The sequence below is a fragment of the Hemitrygon akajei genome, chromosome 7 (genome assembly GCF_048418815.1).
Source record: "Hemitrygon akajei chromosome 7, sHemAka1.3, whole genome shotgun sequence".
Taxonomy (NCBI): domain Eukaryota; kingdom Metazoa; phylum Chordata; class Chondrichthyes; order Myliobatiformes; family Dasyatidae; genus Hemitrygon; species Hemitrygon akajei.
In genome coordinates, this window is record NC_133130.1 from 172,016,660 (window position 1) to 172,037,707 (window position 21,048).

The following is a 21,048-nucleotide window of genomic DNA, read 5'->3' on the forward strand; positions in this document are numbered from 1 at the left end:
CCAAATCCTGGAGGAATATTCCAAAGTAGCTTATGCCAAGCATTTCAATTCTCGAACATTTTACAGACATAAGAAAGCTGAAAAACCGTGCAGCAATTTTATTTATTTAGATACTGAGGGAAACAGGCCCTTCCTCCCATTTGAGCCACATCACCCAGCAACCTACCTATCTAACCCTAGCCTAATCGTGGGACAATCTACAATGACCAATTAACTTCCTAACTGCACATCTTTGGAGTATAGAAGGAAACCAGAGCACTTGGAGGAATTCCTTGCAGCTCACAGGGAGAATGTGCAAACTCCGGAATTGAACTCAGAGGCCCTGAGTTGTAATAGTGTCACGCTAACTGCAGCGCCTTGCCTTTACGGTCTTTACAGTCATTTGTTAAATGAGATACCCATTGTAAGGAAAAATACTAAACCAGTTTGCACACAGTCCCATAAAATGGAGATTAATTGCCTCAGAACTGTGGTTTACTTGACCATTTCAGAGCAAAGTTAACAGTAAACAACACAGGATTTTTCCCCATCAAGCACAAATATCCAACACATTTTTAGTCGAAACCAACAACATCCATGACAATAACTGAATTGTGTAACTGGTCACTACAACTGTATAAACCTATGAAGTGGGAGAAGTCCGCTCAAGCTCCCTCTACCATAAGACTGCAGCATATCTGATTGTAACCTCAAGACCTCTTTCTTGTCCACATACAGCAGGCTTTCAAAGATACATGATCAAAAACAGTCCTGTCTTCTATGGCTTAAGAGGACTGACACGCTTTTGCACCCTGCAAGGTGGTGGTGGTGGTGAACGTTTGCTAATCAAGGGCAAAGAAAAAAAGCATTCAAAAAAGACAAAAATACTCATGAACTGAGAATGTACTTGTCTGCTGTCTAAAACTACAGTACTGACAGTTAAATGGAACATCAGAACAAAGTGATCAGTACTTACTGTACATTTTCAGAAGTCATACAAAAGGTTTCTAAAATAATCTTTCAGTCTCTCACTATCCTCTATAGCAGATCAGTGCCAGCACCATGAACACACTCTGATGCCAAAACACATTTCACTCAAACAAATTAACTTCCCCCATTTTCTTCAAGAGCATCACCAGGTCAGCCAACACAACAGGGGGGAAAATAAACACCTAGTTCTTCAAACTACATCATGTACATGTTCAAAACAACATAAAAGCTGAAGTTTCACTTACATTTCCTAAAATTAGGTGTGCAAACTTACTGAATTTTTTTTGTTTACCTTGAAAGAATTTGGAATTCTGACACACATAACGGATCAACAACCTTGCAGACAATATGAGCAAGACTATGGACTTCAGAAGGGGCTATCAGGACCACACACACGGGTCAATAGTGGAAAGGCTAAGGAGCCTCAAGTTCCTGAGTGTCAACATCTCCGAAGGATCTATCCTGGGCACACCATATTGACCCAACAATAATGATGAAGCCAGCATTTCAACTTCAGAGTAATTAAGTGGGACAAAGAAAGTGATCATGTTGATGATAAAGCTGTTGGGCCAGAAGCGCAAGGGTCAATGTTGCTTACTGACTCATTCAGCTTCACCTGGTGGCTTGAGAGGAGAAAAGGGGGTCTTTTTCTGAAGTAAAGGGCATGGTAATGTTGATATTCAGTTTGATCATTTCAAATGCCAATAGATTTGATGAGAGCTGAATATTGACAGACCCTGCCTGCTTACAGGGGTTCCCAACCTTTTTTATATTATGACCCCCATCATTAACTGGTTGGGAATCCCTGTTGAAAAGGGATTATTTTTGTAATGTAGATTCCAGCCTAATACTATTTTTGGCAAGGAAATCTTTTGGCAGTTAAGTAACACAAGGCAACATACAGCAATTGACTACTCATTGTCCGAAAACATGAAGTAAATGAGAGTTTTGTGTCAAAACTGAATGCGGTTTGTGCTGTAAAAAAACTACATTGACATCTGCAGAAATAATAAACATTCACCGGAAGTATCAGACTATTCAATATCATGTTAATCATCCTACAATATGGCTGATGACAAAGGTACAGAGAAGAAACTGAAGAAATTTGACGTTACAGTGACTGCATGATCAACATCAGTTAAACAGATTGATACGAATATTTACTGGAGAAAGAACAAAGTCAAAATGCAAACTCAAAGCAGTACAGTTGGCGGGATCACTTTCTCAAAAAGTGAAAATACCCAACCACTGGATCAAGTATAGAAATGGGAGTCAAACTACAAAGAGAAGCATACGAAACCAACAGTAACTGAGCAAAATATGCAGAGAAGGTCCTCTTTCTGTTGACATTGTCTGTGAAGAGGAGCACTGGTAAACAAACTAAACAGATGTTCTAGAAATTACTACAGCTGGCTGGACCAATGCACTTACCTAATGAGTCACTGTATGTGAAATGGAGGGCAGACAGATGGGCAGTTAAAACATAATACAGGATCCACAATAAATGTTATTGTCATTTCATTTGATGACAAAAGAAAATTAATAGTACGGTAGTTCTCTCCATACCTTGGAGATGGTCTACGCACATCAAATTCTATTTAATTCCACAGCAACAGTTCAGACTAAACTTTATCAAATATTGGCTATGTCCAACATCACAAATTACTCCAATCCCAACCATGGTCTTAACAATTCAAATTTCAAAGTAAATTTATTAACAAAGTACATAAATGTCACCATATGTGACAAAGTACATATGTCACTATATACAACCTTGACATTAATTTTCTTGCAGGCATACAGAGCAAAAGAAATACAACAGAATCAATGAAAAATTACACACAGGAAAATGATAACCTATGTGCAAAAGAGGAGAAACTGTGCAAATAGAATAAAAACACCAAAGATAATGCTAATGGACCAAACAAAGAAAATACAATCAGTTTAGGAACATAAAAAAGGTTTATACAGGACATTGAAGCTAAATTCAACATACCAAAATGTCACCAACCCTAACACAGAATTATCAGTAAACACAGATAATGAACTTTTGGTCTAATCTGGTCAAACAGGGTGATGCACAATCAAGCAGCAATCTGGAACAGGGAGCAAAATGAATGCACTCACGCAATTGGAGACGAGCAAACACCTGCAGTTACAATGGATATGCAGTTTGAAAAAAACATTTACAACTGGAAAAATATAAACATGAACTTTGAATTAGGTAAGTGCAGAACATTAAACATAAGGTGCAAAAGGACGGGTAGAATATAAAACAGAGCAGCAGGATACAACATAACCAATGGATGAATATGAAGCTAGGACACCAACAAGCAAAGAAAATAGATCATAGTGCAATACATGAAAAATACACCAGAATTTACATCAAGGCTCAAGAAGATCTGCCAAACAGAGCTTAATATTAATACTATAACAAAGACAATAAACACCTTTGCTATACCCATATTGATGCATTCTTTTGGCATATCTCGGACCAAAAACAATCTGGAAAATTTACAAAGTAAAATAAGAACTGAAATAACAAATTATAGGAAACGCCATGGACACTTAAATGTACTAAGATTACCATTACCTTGGACAGAAGGAAGAAGAGGAATAATAGACAAAAAATTTACACGTCATTAAAAACTAAGGATATAATTTCAACAACAGGATTCAGCACTCCATGCAAGTACACACAATTCTTATAAGTACACACAACTGAACGTAAGTGAAAGCACAACACAGAAAAATCAAATTATCATTGCAGGAGCAAAAGTTAAGCAATGGAAGATCATGACCATCCATGGAAGACATCCCCATGATCAGAGTAGACTAGATGTCGACAAGGAAGTGTAGAACGTCTGGCTCAAGAGTTGAAACCCTCTTCCCAGAGACAGAGGGTTTCCTTGAGGCAAAAAGGGGCTAGATGGTTAACCCAAAAAAAATTATCAAAAATACATAGAAAAAGACCATCAAATTCAAGACAATAAATGCAGAAAATGCAAAGGGAAACCAGAAACAATCCAACACATTACACCATACTGCAGCAGATTAATTTAATCTGATTACTTACACAGGCACAATCAAGTGGCAAGTATCATTCACCAAACTCTTGCTTTAAAATACAAACTTGTAAAAGACACTATACTCTACTGTAAATAAATACGAGCCTGATCCAGTTTTAGAATCAGAGTCATGCAAATTATATTACGACTGATCCATTATTACAGATAGGACAATGTGTCTGGACATAATAGTACAGGAAAAAACAAGCAAAAAATTAATAGATATAGTCATTCCAAATGTACATTACATACAAAAATCAGTGAAAAACATCAGAAATAATAAATTAACAGAGGAAATTGAAAGATGATGAAACATGAACGTTGTCCCAATAGTATTATCTACAACTGTTACCATCCCAAAGCCATGCACAATAACATTAAACAAATAGGCTTACACATCAATGTTCATGTAAAGGTCCAGAAAGCCACAATACTAAACATTACCAGAAAGGTCAGAACATTCCTAGCGATTGAGAAGTGAGTGTGTTTGGCTATGACCATACCTCAGGTTTTACCAGCTTGAGCCAAGAAAAAAATTAAAATAATGACCATAAAGTAAATAAGTAACACAGGTGGAGTACCCCTTATCCAGCTGGAAGTGTTTTGGATTTTGGAATATAGAATGGCAATGCTTGGGATGTCCATCATTTTCAACTCTGAATTGTGCTTCCTGCAAGTACTCCTTGTATTGCACTCGTTAATTATATTATGTACTTAACAGTAAAGATGATCACATACCATTAACATAATAAAAATGTGTGCAGAGTAACAAAGGCAGCTCACAGCATCAGGAGAATACCCGAATCAGCTGTAAACAACAAACCAAGACAGACTTCCAGTCTCCACCTATGATGCCATGTTTTGATTAAAAGGTTACAGTACTCTGTATTTGTATTTTTAAGGTTTATGTAAGGTATAAAAACAATCAGCATTGTAGACTTGTTCTGGTGCTAATTTTCATGATCAGCAGACACTTGAAAAACTTAATGCCGTGCCTTTTCTTAAATTTCTGCAATCAGCCTGCTGCGTGCTCACAATTACCTTCAATTTTCAGTTTGTTGTGGTTGATCTTTGCTTGATTCATGATCAGCACACCATTAAGCAGCATATGTTCATTATGACACTGACGACACACGATCAAGATCTTCATTTTTTTGCTTTATGCATTATTTTTCTACTTTTCCATTAACTTCTGGTCATTACACATGAGGTCATTTCTCAGAACAGTCTGCGATACACAAAGTTCATCGTTTGGGAACCTTCCCAGCGTCTTGTGGAATTTTCCATTTGCAACGTCATGTCAGCACTCAAAAAAATTCAGATTTTGAATAAGGGATATACAACCTGTACTGAGAACATGAGCTGTAGAGTCCTTGAAAGTGAGCCTGTAGGTTGTGGATTCAGTTCAGTGTTGGAGTGAGTGAAGCTATCCACACTGGTTCAGGATCCTGATGGCTGAACGGTAATAGGTGTTCCTGAACTTGTTGGTGTGGGACCCAAGGCTCCTGTACCTCCTCCCAATGGCAGCAGTGAAAAGACAGCATGGTCTGGATGGCAGAAGGAAATCCATAAACCCTAAAGATTCTAAAAGCTAAACTGCTGACATTATGTTACATAGTACTGAAGTCAAACCATCTCCAGATAAATCAAAAATCAAAGATAACAATGGCAAGAATATGCAAAGAAAACAACTGTACTATCACCTGTTAAGTGTTGCACTAGTCACTACGCTACCATGACCTGTTTTATGTTTTGTTGTTCAAAGACAAGTGGCGAGCCAGTGAGATTGCATCTGCTGTAGACTTGCAGCATGGGGCAAATCGCAGCAGGTCCATGTCCTTCCCCTTGCTTATGCAGGAGTTAATTCTAGCCATGACCAAATAAAATGCATGCAAGTTTGACCAAGCAGCAATGCACCTGCCCTTCAAATTTAGCCAGCTGTATTTATTATTCTACTATTTCACTGGAGAAGCCAAGTGAAAAACAGGTGAGTGCTTTACACAACTTTTTGTAGCGTGTAAGGGGGTCCCAAGAGCTTCACTTCAGGTTTAATATGAATTTTCCCCACTATCCTAGTTTCTTTCATCGAGGTGCCGACTGGCCTGCTGAGTGTATTCAGCAATGTTTTCTGTTTTAACCAGAACTGCTGATCAATACAGGGAAATTCTAAGTTAAGGGAACCCAGGGGAAATAATGGCTTTAATCATTGCTAAGACAATGATTCAACACTTCAAAATCATGGCTCCATTATCCAATGTGTTTTGGGAATAGACAACAAATGGTGGCCCTGCTGTCCACATCCATAATCACAAGAAAGAAAAATCAGAAGTATTAAAACTTTAACTCTGGCCTGGAATGCCAATCTGCATAAAATAGACAATTAAAATTTAGACTACCGTAGATATACTGGAATTATTTACATCTCACTGCTAAATGGAAACTTCATTTAAGAGTACAAACTCCTGATGTGCATTATGCAAAACTTTGATTATCAGGTATAGAGGGGAATAAGCCTGGATAGACATCTAGAGATATTTATTACTGTTAGCAAAACAACTACGGTAGCTTTTTTTTTGCTTTGCATCCGTCCAAGTAATCTTACATGAATTGTTACATTAAAGACCAAGTTATTCACCGCAAAAGTTGTCTAATTGTACACTTGCTCCAAGTGCAAGTCCTCCCACCAAAATTTTCAGCAATCTGGGTCCCACCCCCTACACCCTGTACAGCAAACATATACATTGAGAAGTTTCAATAGAATGCAAATGAAAATAAGCAATTAAGTTTAAAATCATCACCAACTTGCATTTGTGTAGGACTTTTAACATAATAATACAGGCCAAGCATCACAGGAATATTATCAAATATTTAATACAAAACTACAAAAGGAAATACTTAGGGCAGACATCTTTTGCTGAGAGTTCAGAAGCATCTTGAATTTGAGAAAGGAAGGATAACCAGATTAGTAGATTTAGGAAGGAGCACCTGGCTAACTTTAAACATGACAGTTAACTGTCACTTGATGGAAGTCAGGAGTGCTTTGATGGCCTGGAATGGATGAATGCCCATATCACTAAAGAAAAAAAAAATCACAGTAAGTATTGGGCAAGGCCACTGACAAAACTGAAATAAAGGATGAGAATTTTATCAACGAGTGAGGTTTTACTTCAAGTTGATCAGCGCACACACACTATTTGCATTAGGAGCTGAATGAATTCAGGGCAAAGTTACAGTAACCTCAAATTACTGAGGGTAGAACATGACTGAAGTGATATCAACAAGTAGAGATAATAAAGACAAGAGAATTTCCGCAGGTAAGCCAACACAAGGTCAGGGTTCTCTAAACAAAATAGAAATGGGCTATTCAAATAATATGATATGGAATTAACTCAGGCAGACAATATGGATGAGTTGGCCAAAGGGCTTGTTTCTAATCTGCATTATTGAATGACACTCTCAACAAGTTCAATACACCAATGCGACAAACTTGCTGGTTCATTCTCAAGCTGCAACAATGAGATGTGATAGACTATCCAGCTCTGAAATGGAGTTTGTGCCTGGTGTTTAGGACTTACAAAAATTATTTTAGTTCATTCTGTTCATTCAGCAGTTTCTGGAAATTTCTGTTCATTCAGCCATGAATGCCAAACAATCAGTCTGGCAACTTATACAGTGCAAGGGTCAAGGCAGGTGAGATCAACATTGCCAACCAATTTGTGGCCACAAGTGTAGTTTGACATGAAGCTGCTGAATAACAGTATATCAATAGAGGGCAAAGGACCAGTTTCAGATTCTCGACAAATCTAAAATTTCAGGCAGTCAACTCAAATAAAGTGGAGTTCCAATTTTGAAAGCCGGATCTCATTTGTACCTCAGAATGAAAAGGCGATGTGCTATACTACTTCATAGAAGCTGTTGGATTGATCCAACTGTCACCTGGGTTAGATGCTCATGCAAGTCCAGAAGTCAAAGCACAAAGGTCAAATCCATGATCGGCCAGTCCTGGGGTCTAAGCCAGAAGGTCAAACCCATGATCAGAGAGTCTGAGGGTGAAGTCTGAAGTTGGAGGCCCAAAATCCACAGTTCTGAGAACCTGAGGATAAGGAGGTGGCCTGAACTGGGATGGATACTTGTTTGTGTATGTTAGTGGGTAGGTGTTGCAGAAGGGGACTTGCTTTGCCATTCTGTCTTGTTTTGTTGCTGCTGCTTGTGTTGTTCTGCAGATGATGTGGGCACATTAAGTTAGCACTGGAATGTGTGGGAATACTTCTGAAAACTTTCTAATTTACTACAATAATCCTTGTTAATTACTTACTCTTAACATATACAGAAGATTCCAATTAATAGGGCCATCAGTTAATCTGGGCAGCCATTTATTTAGGACCATTAGGCAGCATTGAATTTGCTTAAAGAACAAAAGTCAATCAAGAAAATAGCTGGGATTCCTTTTGTTTGTTTGAGACACTGCTGCTTAATTGGGACAGGAGACTGCTGTCAAACAGTGTCTAACAGTGACTGTCAAGTGCACTTACGTGGCCATTAGACAATACGGAGCTTCAAGTGAACATTTTTTAATCATGTAAATTGGTTTGTGTTCAAACAGATGCAATTTTTGTCACTGACAGTTGGTCAGAAATAAGCAGCAAGACAATTCAAAACTTTTTGTTCACTGCAGCTTCTCGCATTCAGGCTTGGAGATGCCAGAAAACAGCCAGGATTGAAAAATGCAACTACTTCACTACTTCAACAAATTAGGAACCATGAAGTATTTTAAGGTATCAACAATCATCTTGAATGCTACAATAAAAACGAAGATTTGGAGAATGCAATTGCCATCATATTGTACAAAGGAGTTCATTAACTGCACTGGGAGTTAATTTACAGTCCAAATAACCCAATAGTTTTATAGTACTGTAGTACTATTGGTAGTGTTCTAATTTGTTTAAATACTTTTAAATGTACTTCATTTAAATACATAATTACTCAGTTAAACAGTAGTTTGTCTTTTTTGTCTTCTTGGGTATTTCCATGAAACTTTAGCGAATTAGGCCAAAATATGTTGGTCCTGATGTCTCCCAATTAACCGGACACTGTATTTCCACCAGTTACATCAGATGATGTTAAATGGAAAATTTTTAAATCAAAATCAAGCAACTGTTAAGTGATCTTTAATAAGATAGCTTGACAGTCCCGACTTCTGATATTCACAGATTGAACAAGACAAGTATTATTTATTGGGCAAATGCTGCTGAAGTGCAAATCCACAAGTTCATTCCCATTCCAACACCCCACTGAATTGAACATTCACTTTTTCCATACAAACCTATGTTTTGACACCCAGAAGAACTCAAAGAGCTCAATTTTCCTTCATTTGAAGCGTCACATTTTCCCATCTTGGTTTGTTAAAGTAAATTTTTGTGTTTGATCATTGAAAAACTACTTCCTTCATAAAACGCCTTTAATCAGCAAGTTCTTGTAGCCTCCCTCCCTCGAAATCAGGGGACCTCAACCTGGGGTCCATAGCATAAAAAAGGTTGGAACAATGTTTTGATCCTCTGATCCAAACCTTATAGGTTTTTATTCCACATTCCTTTTACCTCCACACAATATCTGTTGACCACTTTCATATTCTCCCAAGATGCACCCAGAAATCGTTTTACCTTCACCTTGTGGAGAAATCGGATTGTGCTTCTCATTTCAAGTCATTTCATCTTTTTGGTGTTGCTCACTTACTTTGACTGCTGTGGTTCAGCATTTTTTCCAGTGTTACCTGAAGTGTTTCTTCTCAGGCATGTTACCACACAATGAAATATTTTTGACCATATAACTCTTGCAGAACTAACTAAAAACAGGAAATGAAGAACTTAGTCATGGGAACTTGTTTCTCAAATTTACTGATTGATATTTATCCATCTGTTACTGATTCACTGAAAAATTGTCAAAGCAAGTGAGCTGTCAGACTAACACACAGCATAATGCCCAATGGCTTCAGCAGGGTTAAACATAATTCACTACAAATTGCTTCTTTTAAAACAAGTTGCATGAAAAGATCCCGTAAGTGAGTGGAACTGTAATGATATATTGTAATACCTTTACATAGCTATACATCATATCCCCTTGTTTGTGAGCCTTAATAAACAGAAATAAAGTCTTAATATACATGAGTATTCATTACAGTACTAAATAATTATGTACTTAATATACATAATTATTTAGTACTGTAATAAGTATATTAAGACTTTTGTCATAATGGTAGCCATGTGTGAATTTTCATAACAGATCAATGATTCTGTTAAACAATTTAGTAATATGTTTTAGACTCAATAAAAGAAAAATTACAGCTGTTACAACAGCTCGACAATTGAAGTAATAGTAACCTCATGATATGGCTTACTTCACTTGTTTTTGTGCCTTAGTACAAAAACAGAGCAATCTGATCAAAACACTCATATGCAGACACACTGAAAATTTCCAAACTGCCTTACTATTTTAAAATTCTTAACTCCAAAGTTTCTGAGCTACAATGAACCTGTAGTAAAGTTAAAATTTGCAGGTTGGGATGGAACTTTTATTCACCTTTACTGAAGTGGAATGAAAGAATTGGAGAAGACCAGAAAAAGGAGTCTCTACGAAGTGGGCACCAATAAGAACTTGGAACAATACGCAATATTGCCAATACTTCCCATTCCTCAAACCCATAGACCCAAGACAAAAATATAATAGAATAGAATCAGGCTTAATATTACCAGAATATGTCATAAAACTTGTTGCTTTGTGGCAGCAATACAAAGCAAAAAAAACTTAATTACATTCAGTAGTAAACATAAATAAGTAGTGAAAAGAGAGGGGAAAAATACTGAAGACATGCTCACGGGTTCACTATCCATTCAGAAATCTGATGGAGGGGTACAAGCTGTTTCTGAAACATTGAGTGTGTGTCATCAGGCTCCTCTACCTCCTTGATGAAAAAACAGCATTTCCTGGGTGATGGGGGTCCTTAATGCTACCTTTGTGAGGCATCTCATTTTGAAGGAACCCTCGATGCTGGCGAGGCCAATGCCCATGATGGAGCGGGTTGAGTTTGCAACTTTCTGCAGCTTTTTCTGATCCTGTGTCAAGGCCCCACATACCAGATGGTGATGCACCCATCTGTCAAAATTCGCAAGTGTCTTTGATGATAGACCAATTCTCATCAAACTCCGAAAGAAATATAGCCACTGTTGTGTCTTCCTTGCAATTACATCAGAACACTGGGCCCAGGAGAGATCCTCAGACGTCCACACACAGAAATCTGAAACTGCTCACCCTTTCCACTTTGGATCCCTCGATGAAGACTGGTGCATATTCTCTTGACTTCCCCTTACTGAAGTTCACAATCAATCCCTTGGTCTCACTGATGTTGACTGCTGTTGAGTGCAAGTTGGTTGCTGTAACACCACTCAACTAGCTGATCTATCACCTCGTCACTATCTGAAATTCTGGCAACAATAGTTCTGTTATCAGCAAATTTATAGATACAGTTTGAACTGTGCCAAGCCACACAGACAATGTTGCAGAGAGAGTAGAGCAGTGGGCTAAGCATGCATCCAGTGCTGATTATCAGTGAGGAGGTCATGTTATTTCTGATCCACACAGACTGTGGTCTCCTAGTATGGATGTCAAGGATCAGTTACAGAGTGATACTGTGCCTTAAGATTTCTGACATAGTTTTAATGATTCTCAACCATCTGATAAAATTCCTTCTCTTCCAAAAGACTGTCTCTAAAAAGAGAAATAAGAGCATAAGCAGCTGTCCCATCAAACTACCTCAGAATCTTGTGTTCCAGGGCAGCTTGCCACCCTTCTAAAGTCTTTCCTCATCAGACAATCTTCTTATAATCAATTTTTGTGATCTGCTTCTGAACTGCCTTCAATGCAAGTATATCCCTGAATCAATAAGATCAAAACTCTAAGCAGTATTCCATACACATTTCAAAAACCATCTTTACAAATGTCTCTGAATAAACAGTGATGTTAATGGGCTTCTGCTCCAGGAACACACTGTTTTTCAATGCTGTTAAGAGACTTGACATGCATTTTCTTATGAGCATTATCTGATGTCTGAAGTTATAAAGCTTGCCTCTTCTGGAAAACCCAAGAAGAAGCTGTGCCAAACACCTTTAGTCTATTCTGGTAACAACATAAATCATTTTGTTCTTCAACTTGTTATCAGCATAAAAACCTTTCGGCTCTTATTCCAAGTAAGTAATGTTCTCAGGGATATCTGTGGAGATAGGAAAACTGACTTTGGAACGGGAATGCTGATTGTAAACCTCAGCCTTCCATTTTTTAGAACACAAGTAAATGCTGACTGAAAATAGAAAAACTATATTAAGCAGCCATATGCCATCGTGTTAACAAAGTACAATTCTTTATTATTAATTCAGGTTATTAATGAGTTTCATTCAAGGATAAGAATTTACTAGGAACCAATTAGAAAATTGGTGCTTAGCAAACAGAAAAACAAACATGAATAGCAAATAGAGAAAGCAATACCACACCCACCTCCACCACATGCTGTCAAGACTGACTTTTATCCAATGTAAAGGTATATGCAATAAGCTCAACTTAACAGAAAAGCATTTCTGATCTATAGGGAGAAAATCTTTGGTAACATCAGGTTAACTTAAATTGCAGGTTCAGTATTGCCTGTGGTGCAACATGTTGAAACAACATTACTGACATTCTGGCCAAAAGCTGTCAGGAAGAGCAGCAAACCTCTCAGTCACAATCAGACCTTACCTTCTATGTAAACTGCTAATTTTAACTTGCTGCACTGCAGGTTCATCTCCACATTTAATTTTTAAAACAGATCCGTTCAAGTCTGTTAATACTCCAATACTAAGAAACCGCAGGCATCAATTAGAGAGGGCTGGTCCACTATTCAGTCTTCCAAACCTCAGGCTTCACTTCGAGAGTTGCCAAAGATCAGTACTCCCACATTTGTGCCAAGCACTTGGACAATCCTAGTTCCCTCTCTAGGAGCTATTAAATGACACGAAGCCTTGGCCCTGTTAAACATAATCAATGTTAAAAAAATGGAAATAAAAGTGCTTTGGCCTATTTAAGAACACAGAATGCACACTTCCACTAAAAGGTGTATTTCTTCCCTGAATATCCACCATACACCATTTCTAGAAGTCAATTCCCTAAATATATGAACATGGATGCCAATGACTTCATTAATAAATACAAGCAAGATCATTACATGCTTCATAAAAAACATTGTGCAACTGAGCTTGCAAAACAAAGAATCTGCATTCATCAGTACAAGTAGTGGGGCCAGATAAACTATTACTTGTTACACAAAACAACCCTGTTGAACTCCATGGCTCAGCTTAATACATGTACAAACAGTCATAATATATATTTAATTCAAACTATTTTCTTTAAACATAGTTAAAACATAAGCAAATTACTTGCTGTGGTTCACTGACCCTTTGTGTTGAACAAAAGCAAATCACAACCACAATCCATTCAAAAGGTTCAAAATACTACAAACCAAGAACACCAGTGCTAACAAGAATTTTTTAAAAAAGATAAAACAACTTGCTCAAGCTTGTTGTTGGAGTCCTTTCACCTACAAGTTAGCTTCAGAAAACCAAGCATTCGTTGGTGAAAAGATGATTTGCAACAGGAAAGGGATAAATTATAGAAAAAATGTTTAAGCTTCAACCATAACAATTTTTTGCATTTCAAATTGTTACATTGTTTTCTGTTGTAAGCAAACCTAAACCTTGAACACATGCTGTTTTTGGACCTGACACCTTTTAAATGAACAGATTCAGGCTACAGATTAAGGGAAGTTTACAATAAGAACTGCTTATTCCCATTGCCAAGACGAGAGGTTTTAAGCCCAATCTTTTAACCATTTCAACCAATTTTCACAGAAGCACCACTGACTGTCCCCTAACCAGCTGCATCATTCTCTGGTAGGCAAACTACAAGGCATCCGACAACAAGGATTGTGAGGACTGCTGAGAGGATCAACTGGGTCTCTCTTCCACCGATTCAAGATACCGTACTTACAAGGAGTACTGCTTATTGTCAATGATCCCTCCTATCGTCCAAGAATCTCTTTGACAATCTACCATCAGGCAGGAGATATTACAGCATTAGGACACGGACTGTTAGGATGGGAAACAGCTTCTTCCCCCAGGCCGTGAGACTCTGAACTCCCTGTCACCACCCAGATCTCAACACGAATTAAGAGATAGCAGTGATATACTGCATACTTTTTAAACTTGTTTGTACGTGCACTTTATTATTTAGTAATTTATTTGGGATAACATTACTTTTTTCAGTGTGAGAGTTAAGCATACTGTGTTGTGCACCTTGGACGAGAAGAACATTGTTTCCTTGGCAGTATACATGTATATGGTTGAAACGACGATTTCAACTTCATTAATTTTGAGACAATTAAAGTAACATCAATTTGTTTTTAAGCAAAAATTGCTACTTTTTCAAAAGATGGTGGTACAGCTATTCAATCTCAGAAAGACAATATGAAGCAAGGTTTCCAAATTAGCAAGCAAAATAGCACATTTTAAATGCCAAGACTTAAAATGCACAGGGTTTCATGTGCAGATATGCAACGACATGTTAGATAAGGACGTTTTATAGTTTAGGTTCTTGGAGGAACAGATTGCAACAAGCAAATGATAAAGCTGCACATCATTTTTGTTGAAGTATGTGCAAAGATCTGACAAATGCCTTACTGCACAATTATAAAAGTAATGGAAAATGAGTACAACCAAGATACACAAGGACACTACCATGGATGAAGATTTTCAATTATAAACAGATTTATTTTTTCACTGAAATCAACATTTCATGACATCTTCAATACTATAAGTGCAGTTAAATTCATCCACTGTTCATCAGAGCTCAAATTTTTCATTAGTCAAAATGTATGGATTCAATTCACACAAGGCCTGGACAGCTTTCCAAATTCCAGTTATCTGTAGACTAAAGAAATCTTTTCTTAACTATTGGAATATCTCCTGTGTGCAAACGTAATACAAGAACCTATTTATAAAGTCCTACTTTGATACTAGGCCCAGATTCCATCAGGCACATACAAGAGTTTAACGTGCAGAATGAGAGGTACCTTCAAAAAGGCACCGACGTTGTGAATCTACATCCAGTGTACTTGCATGCTAAACACCAAATGCAGCAGACTACAAAGCTAAGCAGTCCCATAGTCCATAGATTAGAGAAAAGCTATGTAACCCTACCACATCCAGTTGAGAATGGTGGACAATCAGGCAACGAATGGGAGGAGGTAGCTCCATGAACATCCCACCTTCAGCATGGAGGAGACCTGCATACAAGTGCAAGAGACAATGCTGAAGTATTTGCATGCGTCTTCAACCAAAAGTGCGAGTGGATGATTAATTTCACCTCTTCTTGAGAGTCCCATCGTGAATGCCCAGCAAGTAGCTGAGTGCATTAGACACAGCCATGTCCTATGTGGCTTCCTGACTGTAATGAAAATCTAGTTACCAAGAGTAGTACCCCAAGCCAAACTAATCTTGTGTTGTTACCACAAAGGCCATTGGTAAACCTCAATCTGAAAAGACAGCCTGGGGGGGGGAATCACAGTAACATCTGCTCAAGCAACACACACAAAATGCTGGTGGAACACAGCAGGCCAGGCAGCATCTATAGGGAGAAGCACTGTCGACGTTTCAGGCTGAGACCCTTCACTGACGAAGGGTCTCGGCCCGAAACTGTACTTCTCCCTATAGATGCTGCCTGGCCTGCTGCGTTCCACCAGCATTTTGTGTGTGTTGCTTGAATTTCCAGCATCTGCAGATTTCCTCGTGTTAACATCTGCTCAACCCATGTTTGTTCTTCAACAGAAAAATGAAAATATATACAGTGGATTCCAGTTAATTGGGGCAGCCACTTATTTGGAACAACTCTTAAAGAACAAAACTAATTGGGAAAATAGCCAGAATTCCCTTTGATTATTTGGGACACTATGGCACTTGATAGTGACAGGCAACTGTTGCCATACAGTTTCTAACTAGCATTCAAGTCATGTGCACTTGTGTGGCCGTTGGACACAATGTCATGCTTCGAGCAAAGTTTTCAAATAGTATCAGTTGTGTGTGTTTGTCTTCAACAAGCAGTGATTTTTGTCACTCATAGCTGGCAAGAATTAAGCAGACAATTCAGAACTGTTTTACTCACTGTGGTTTCAAGCATTCAGACCAGGAGATGCCAGAAAAGGCCAGGAGTGAAAATATAGCCTTCAAGTTAGGAACCATGAGGAATTTGAATGTATCAACAATAATCCTGATTGCTACAATGAAGATGAAGATTTGGAGGATGCAATCATCAACAACATTGTAGGAAAGCAGTCCGTTATATGCATTATTTGTCCATGTTCATTTACATGGCACCGGATGAATTCTTCCATCAATATTAGAAACTGCAGTTTTATAGTATTATAGTACTCTAATTTGTTCTGTATTTCATTAAGTACACAATTTGTGAAACAGTTAAATGACAGTTAAAAAAAGTTTTTAAAAAATAAACTATTTCCATGAAACTTCAGCTAATTGGGTCAAATTGAACTGGTCTTGATGTGCCCCAATTAACTGTAATCCACTGTATGTAATTTATAACATGAGTCTCAGCAATTGGTAGTTTGAATTATAAGAAAACTCTCCACCATCTTGCTGCAAACACTTTTTGCAGCATTGTGCACGGTCCAGAAGTTACAACATGCACGTTGTTTTGAGTTTTAACTGCAAAAGTCAAAATTCTTTCTCAAGTAAGCACAAGAGATTCTACAGATGCTGGAAATCCAGAGTTCTAAAGATTACTACTATGGAGGGAAATGGGCAGGAAAGATTACCACTTTCAGAGCTCAGGACAATGTTTCCCTGGTTTGGTGCAACAATAAAACCAAAGGAAAACAAAAAGTTCCAGATTTTCTTCATTTAAAACCCTGACTTAGTCAGCAAATTGGTACACCTTAATGTTATCAAATTAGAACTCACTTTAGGCATCTATGGATCACCTTGTTCTGCTGCAACAATTCAGCATTACCTGAAACACAGACCATAGTGTCTTTTCACACCTCTCCTCACCATTTCCCATTCCTAACATCCTGTTGATTGAGAAGAGAGCACGCTACTCCACCAAATTCACAGCAGCTGCCTGAGGGCATCCTTGTTCATTTTACACAAAATTCTTCTCACATAAAATTAGCAGCAGGAAACTGAGGAATCCAGGATTAACATGCATTTCAACACCATCCAGCTCCACAACAGCACATCTATTACCACCAACACTGCACTGCATTGTAAACACTTTAAACCACTTTTATAATGCTGTTTACATTGTAAATACATACTGGTATTTATGAATATTTTCTTCCATATGCATACTTCAACCTCTAACTTAATATTTTATGTAATTCTTTATAATTATTGATTTTTTTGTTGCATGTCACACCCTGACCAACACCACAGCATATTCCTCATACATGTAAGTGTAGATGGTGAAGAAAGTTGACCCTTGCACAACCTATTTTCATTTCACCATTGCCTACAGATCATTAACGTACTTGACCAGCAGACAGGCTGGTCAACAGTTAATTGCTAAATTTGTAATCCAAAGGTGCATGTTCAAATCAAATGACACCACGGTGCAACTTCAATTCAATTAAAGCTTCATGGAATGTGAAAGCAGTGACTTATAAAAAATTAAAAACTCGTACGGTACACAACTGCCATACAAGAAAAAATAATCTGTTCTCCTTAAACAAAAGAAGATCTGCAGACGCTGGAAATCGGAGCAACACACATAAAATGCTGGAGAAACTCAGCAGGCCAGGCAGCATCTATGGACAAAGTTTTGGGCATCAATGTTTTGGGCCGAAACCCTTCAGCAGGACTTCGGCCCGAAATGTCGACTGTACCTTTTTCCATAGATGCTGCCTGGCCCGCTGACTTCCTCCAGCATTTTGTGTGTGTCTGCTCTCCTTCTCCCATTTGGACCAATATGTGATATCAGACCTCGCTTGTGGTTCCCACAAATGCCTTTCATCATCCAGCAAGCTGCTGCTCATCATTACTGTGGGATGACAAGGCAACAGCTTTCCACCGACAAATTCTCAATGCCAATTTGTGATGGATAATGAGTCAGGGTGGAGTAGTGGTAGCACAACGCTTTGTAGCACAAGCAACCCGAGTTTGATTCCCGCAGCTACCTGTAAGGAGTTTTTACGTTCTGCCTGTGACCGCATGTGTTTCCTCTGGGTGCTCCGGTTTTCTCCCACAGTCCGAAGACGTACCGGTTGGTAGGTTAATTGGTCTTTGTAAATTGCCCGCGATTAGGCTAGGATTAAATTAAAGGATTGCTGGACAGTGTGGCTCCACAGGCCAGAAGGACCTATTCCATGCTGTATGTCAATAAATAAACAAACCAACCGTGGACTTGCCAGCAAAGCCCATGCTCCGGCAGATAAAAAAAGCTTGACCTGCATGAATGACTAGCAGTCCTATCTCAGGAAACCAAAGCTACAAATACTATCCCCTGGCCACTATTTCCATATCCCTTTCCAGCTTCTGACTCAGACTTTAGACCAGTCACAAATCTAACAACAGGCTGAGCTTCTCATGTTAACACCCTCCTCATCACAAAGACTGCTTACATCACCTCAGTAAATACATCATGACCACGCATTTAAGGCCAACCTGCAGCCAAGATCTTCACCCCAAGGTTATTAGATATGAATATTCCAATTCTCTCAAACAGATTCCCACCCACCAGAAAGATTAATTGATCCAACATTCAACTGCCACCCTCAGTGTCAAATCCTTGGGGAAAAATGGAGATACCAAACATTTCTCCCATTCCTAGTTGCATGCAAGGCCTTGTGGGTTGCAGCTATTCAAATACTCGAGGTAAAAAAATGTTAAATGCAACAGATGACTTTTGCTGACTCCTTCTGCAGTCCACTCACTCCTTTAATAGCAATCATGAGGAAATCTTTAAATTAAATCTCAAGATCTTTCATGTTTCACCAAGCTTTCAGCATCTCTCAATCACGTTGATTCAGAAACACAAGATTCTGCAGCTGCTGAATATCCAGAGTAGCACATACAAATATGTGACATACGTACTTCGATAATAAAATCTACTTGGACTTCAACAAATTTTCAAGGAACGGCAGGTCAGGCTGCATCAATTGAAAGGTGGTACTTTATTAAGAGTCAATGTTTCGAGCTGAGACCCTAAATCAGAACCGGCCGAAACGTCAACTCTTACTTAGTTCCTTTCCCCAGATGCAGCCTGAACTGCTGAGTTCCTCCAGCATTTTGTGTATGTTTCACATCTTAGTCTGATGTCAACATTAAACTTAGATGAACTAAAATGTGCTTTTTCATGAAGATTGTACCACCTATCATTTATTTCATAATTGACAATTTCCATAATATTTAATCTGTATTCCTCTGTTTAGAGGGAAAAGTAAAATTAATTACAGAAACAAACAGACTGCCCAGCTTAAAGTGGCCACCATCCTTGCAATTTTCAAACATAGCAGGTACTCAGAAATTAACAAGGTCATAAATCACTCTTACAGTAGGGATTGTGTTGAAACAAAAACTCAGTGGCTCATGAAGTATCAAAATACATATCACAGATTTCCCGAAAGCCTGTGCAGATCCACAAAGGGTTTACAACGTTTAAGTACAGAGTAGTTCCTGCTCTTTAGTTGTGCACATTGGATTATCAATCTCACACACCCTTATCCAGGTAGAACTTCACATTTTATTCCTTGTGACGGAAGAAAGCTTTAATATTGCCGTAAATCCAAAATATTAGACAATGTTGGAAATTAGGACACAGTGAATGTGTGACCTCTGATTAGATCTCAGTTACGAGCTGTTGTTGTATAGTTCCAGCATGTTCCATTTTCATTGCCACTCGGGTAGAGCATCTTGGATGTAAACAAAACCCCCAAACGCAATGTCAAATCACCAACATTACAAGCTGACGCAAGGAAACGAAACCACAAATGACCTCTTGGTGCGGTGTGTGCAGTATCCTTCAACCTGAGGCCGGCTATGTGCCGGGAGCCCCCTCCCTCCCCGGCCACGATGTTGTTTACTCCTACACAACCTCCAACGTGTGCACAGCAAGTGACTAATCAATTCGGCACTGCACTGCCTGCCACGTCGGGTTAAAGGCCGTGTTAGGTCTGCCGGCTCCGTGCTCTTCCCCTAACAAGGAGGGGTGTGTGCGCGAAAAGAGAAAAACAAACTTGGGGCCGAGTTTGGTCCTGCGGACAGGCCGGTGTTATCACCGCCGCCGGCAGGCCGCTGTAAACAGACGGTGCTGGGCGGGGCTGAGAACTGCCCCAGGCCTGAGGCCTCCACCGAGGAGGATGGGGTGGCGGCGGGGCGGGCTGGGGTAGGAGAGAGGAGGGAGAGGGGTGCAGGAACCTACCGTCAGCCGCAGGTCTCGGCGCCGTAGGTCGGGCTCTTGGAACACGTGTGTCACCTGTACATCGCCGGCGCTGCCGCCTCCCCGGAGCCGCGTCTCTATTACCCACCGCCCAAAGGACGCATCCACCACCGGCTCCAAGATGCGCCCCGCCCGCCGATCCCTCACCCGGCGCCACAGCCTCACATCCACCGTCCCCCTTCTTGCCTGGTAGACAGCTACGGGCCAAGCCGCGCCGGAAGACCCGCCCCCAAACAGAATGAGTGAGGGCAGCGCGAGCCCGTCAGGACCAACCCCTCGGGGAAAGACACTGCCGATTGGACACTCGCCGTTTGAGCTGAGGTTGAGTCCGGACCGGCAGCCAATCGGCAGAGAGCAGGAACGGCTCGCGCTGAGCACCAGCAAGTTCGGATGAGTGGCAGAGCTCCGGCTGCCAGCAGGCTCAGGTGAGCGGCAGCGCGCTGATGCGCAGAGCTGCATTTGTGTGGCGCCTATACCATCCGGA

General features: G+C 39.4%; 1 protein-coding gene across 3 annotated transcripts in view; it reads right to left on the bottom strand.

The window, feature by feature from the left end:
• The window catches only part of mapkap1 (MAPK associated protein 1), a 271,086-nt gene extending 250,315 nt beyond the window's left edge, over window positions 1-20,771 (bottom strand). For 2 of the 3 annotated variants that reach the window (XM_073052617.1, XM_073052616.1), the window contains exons 1-2: window positions 20,547-20,771; window positions 15,314-15,399 (exon numbers count right to left, since the gene is read on the bottom strand). In XM_073052617.1, coding sequence (XP_072908718.1) covers window positions 15,314-15,376 — 63 coding nt within the window. In that variant the 5' untranslated portion in view covers window positions 15,377-15,399; window positions 20,547-20,771. The remainder of the gene's footprint in view (window positions 1-15,313; window positions 15,400-20,546) is intronic. The other variant, XM_073052618.1, reaches the window with a different exon arrangement.
• Between the last annotated feature and the right edge of the window lie 277 nt (window positions 20,772-21,048).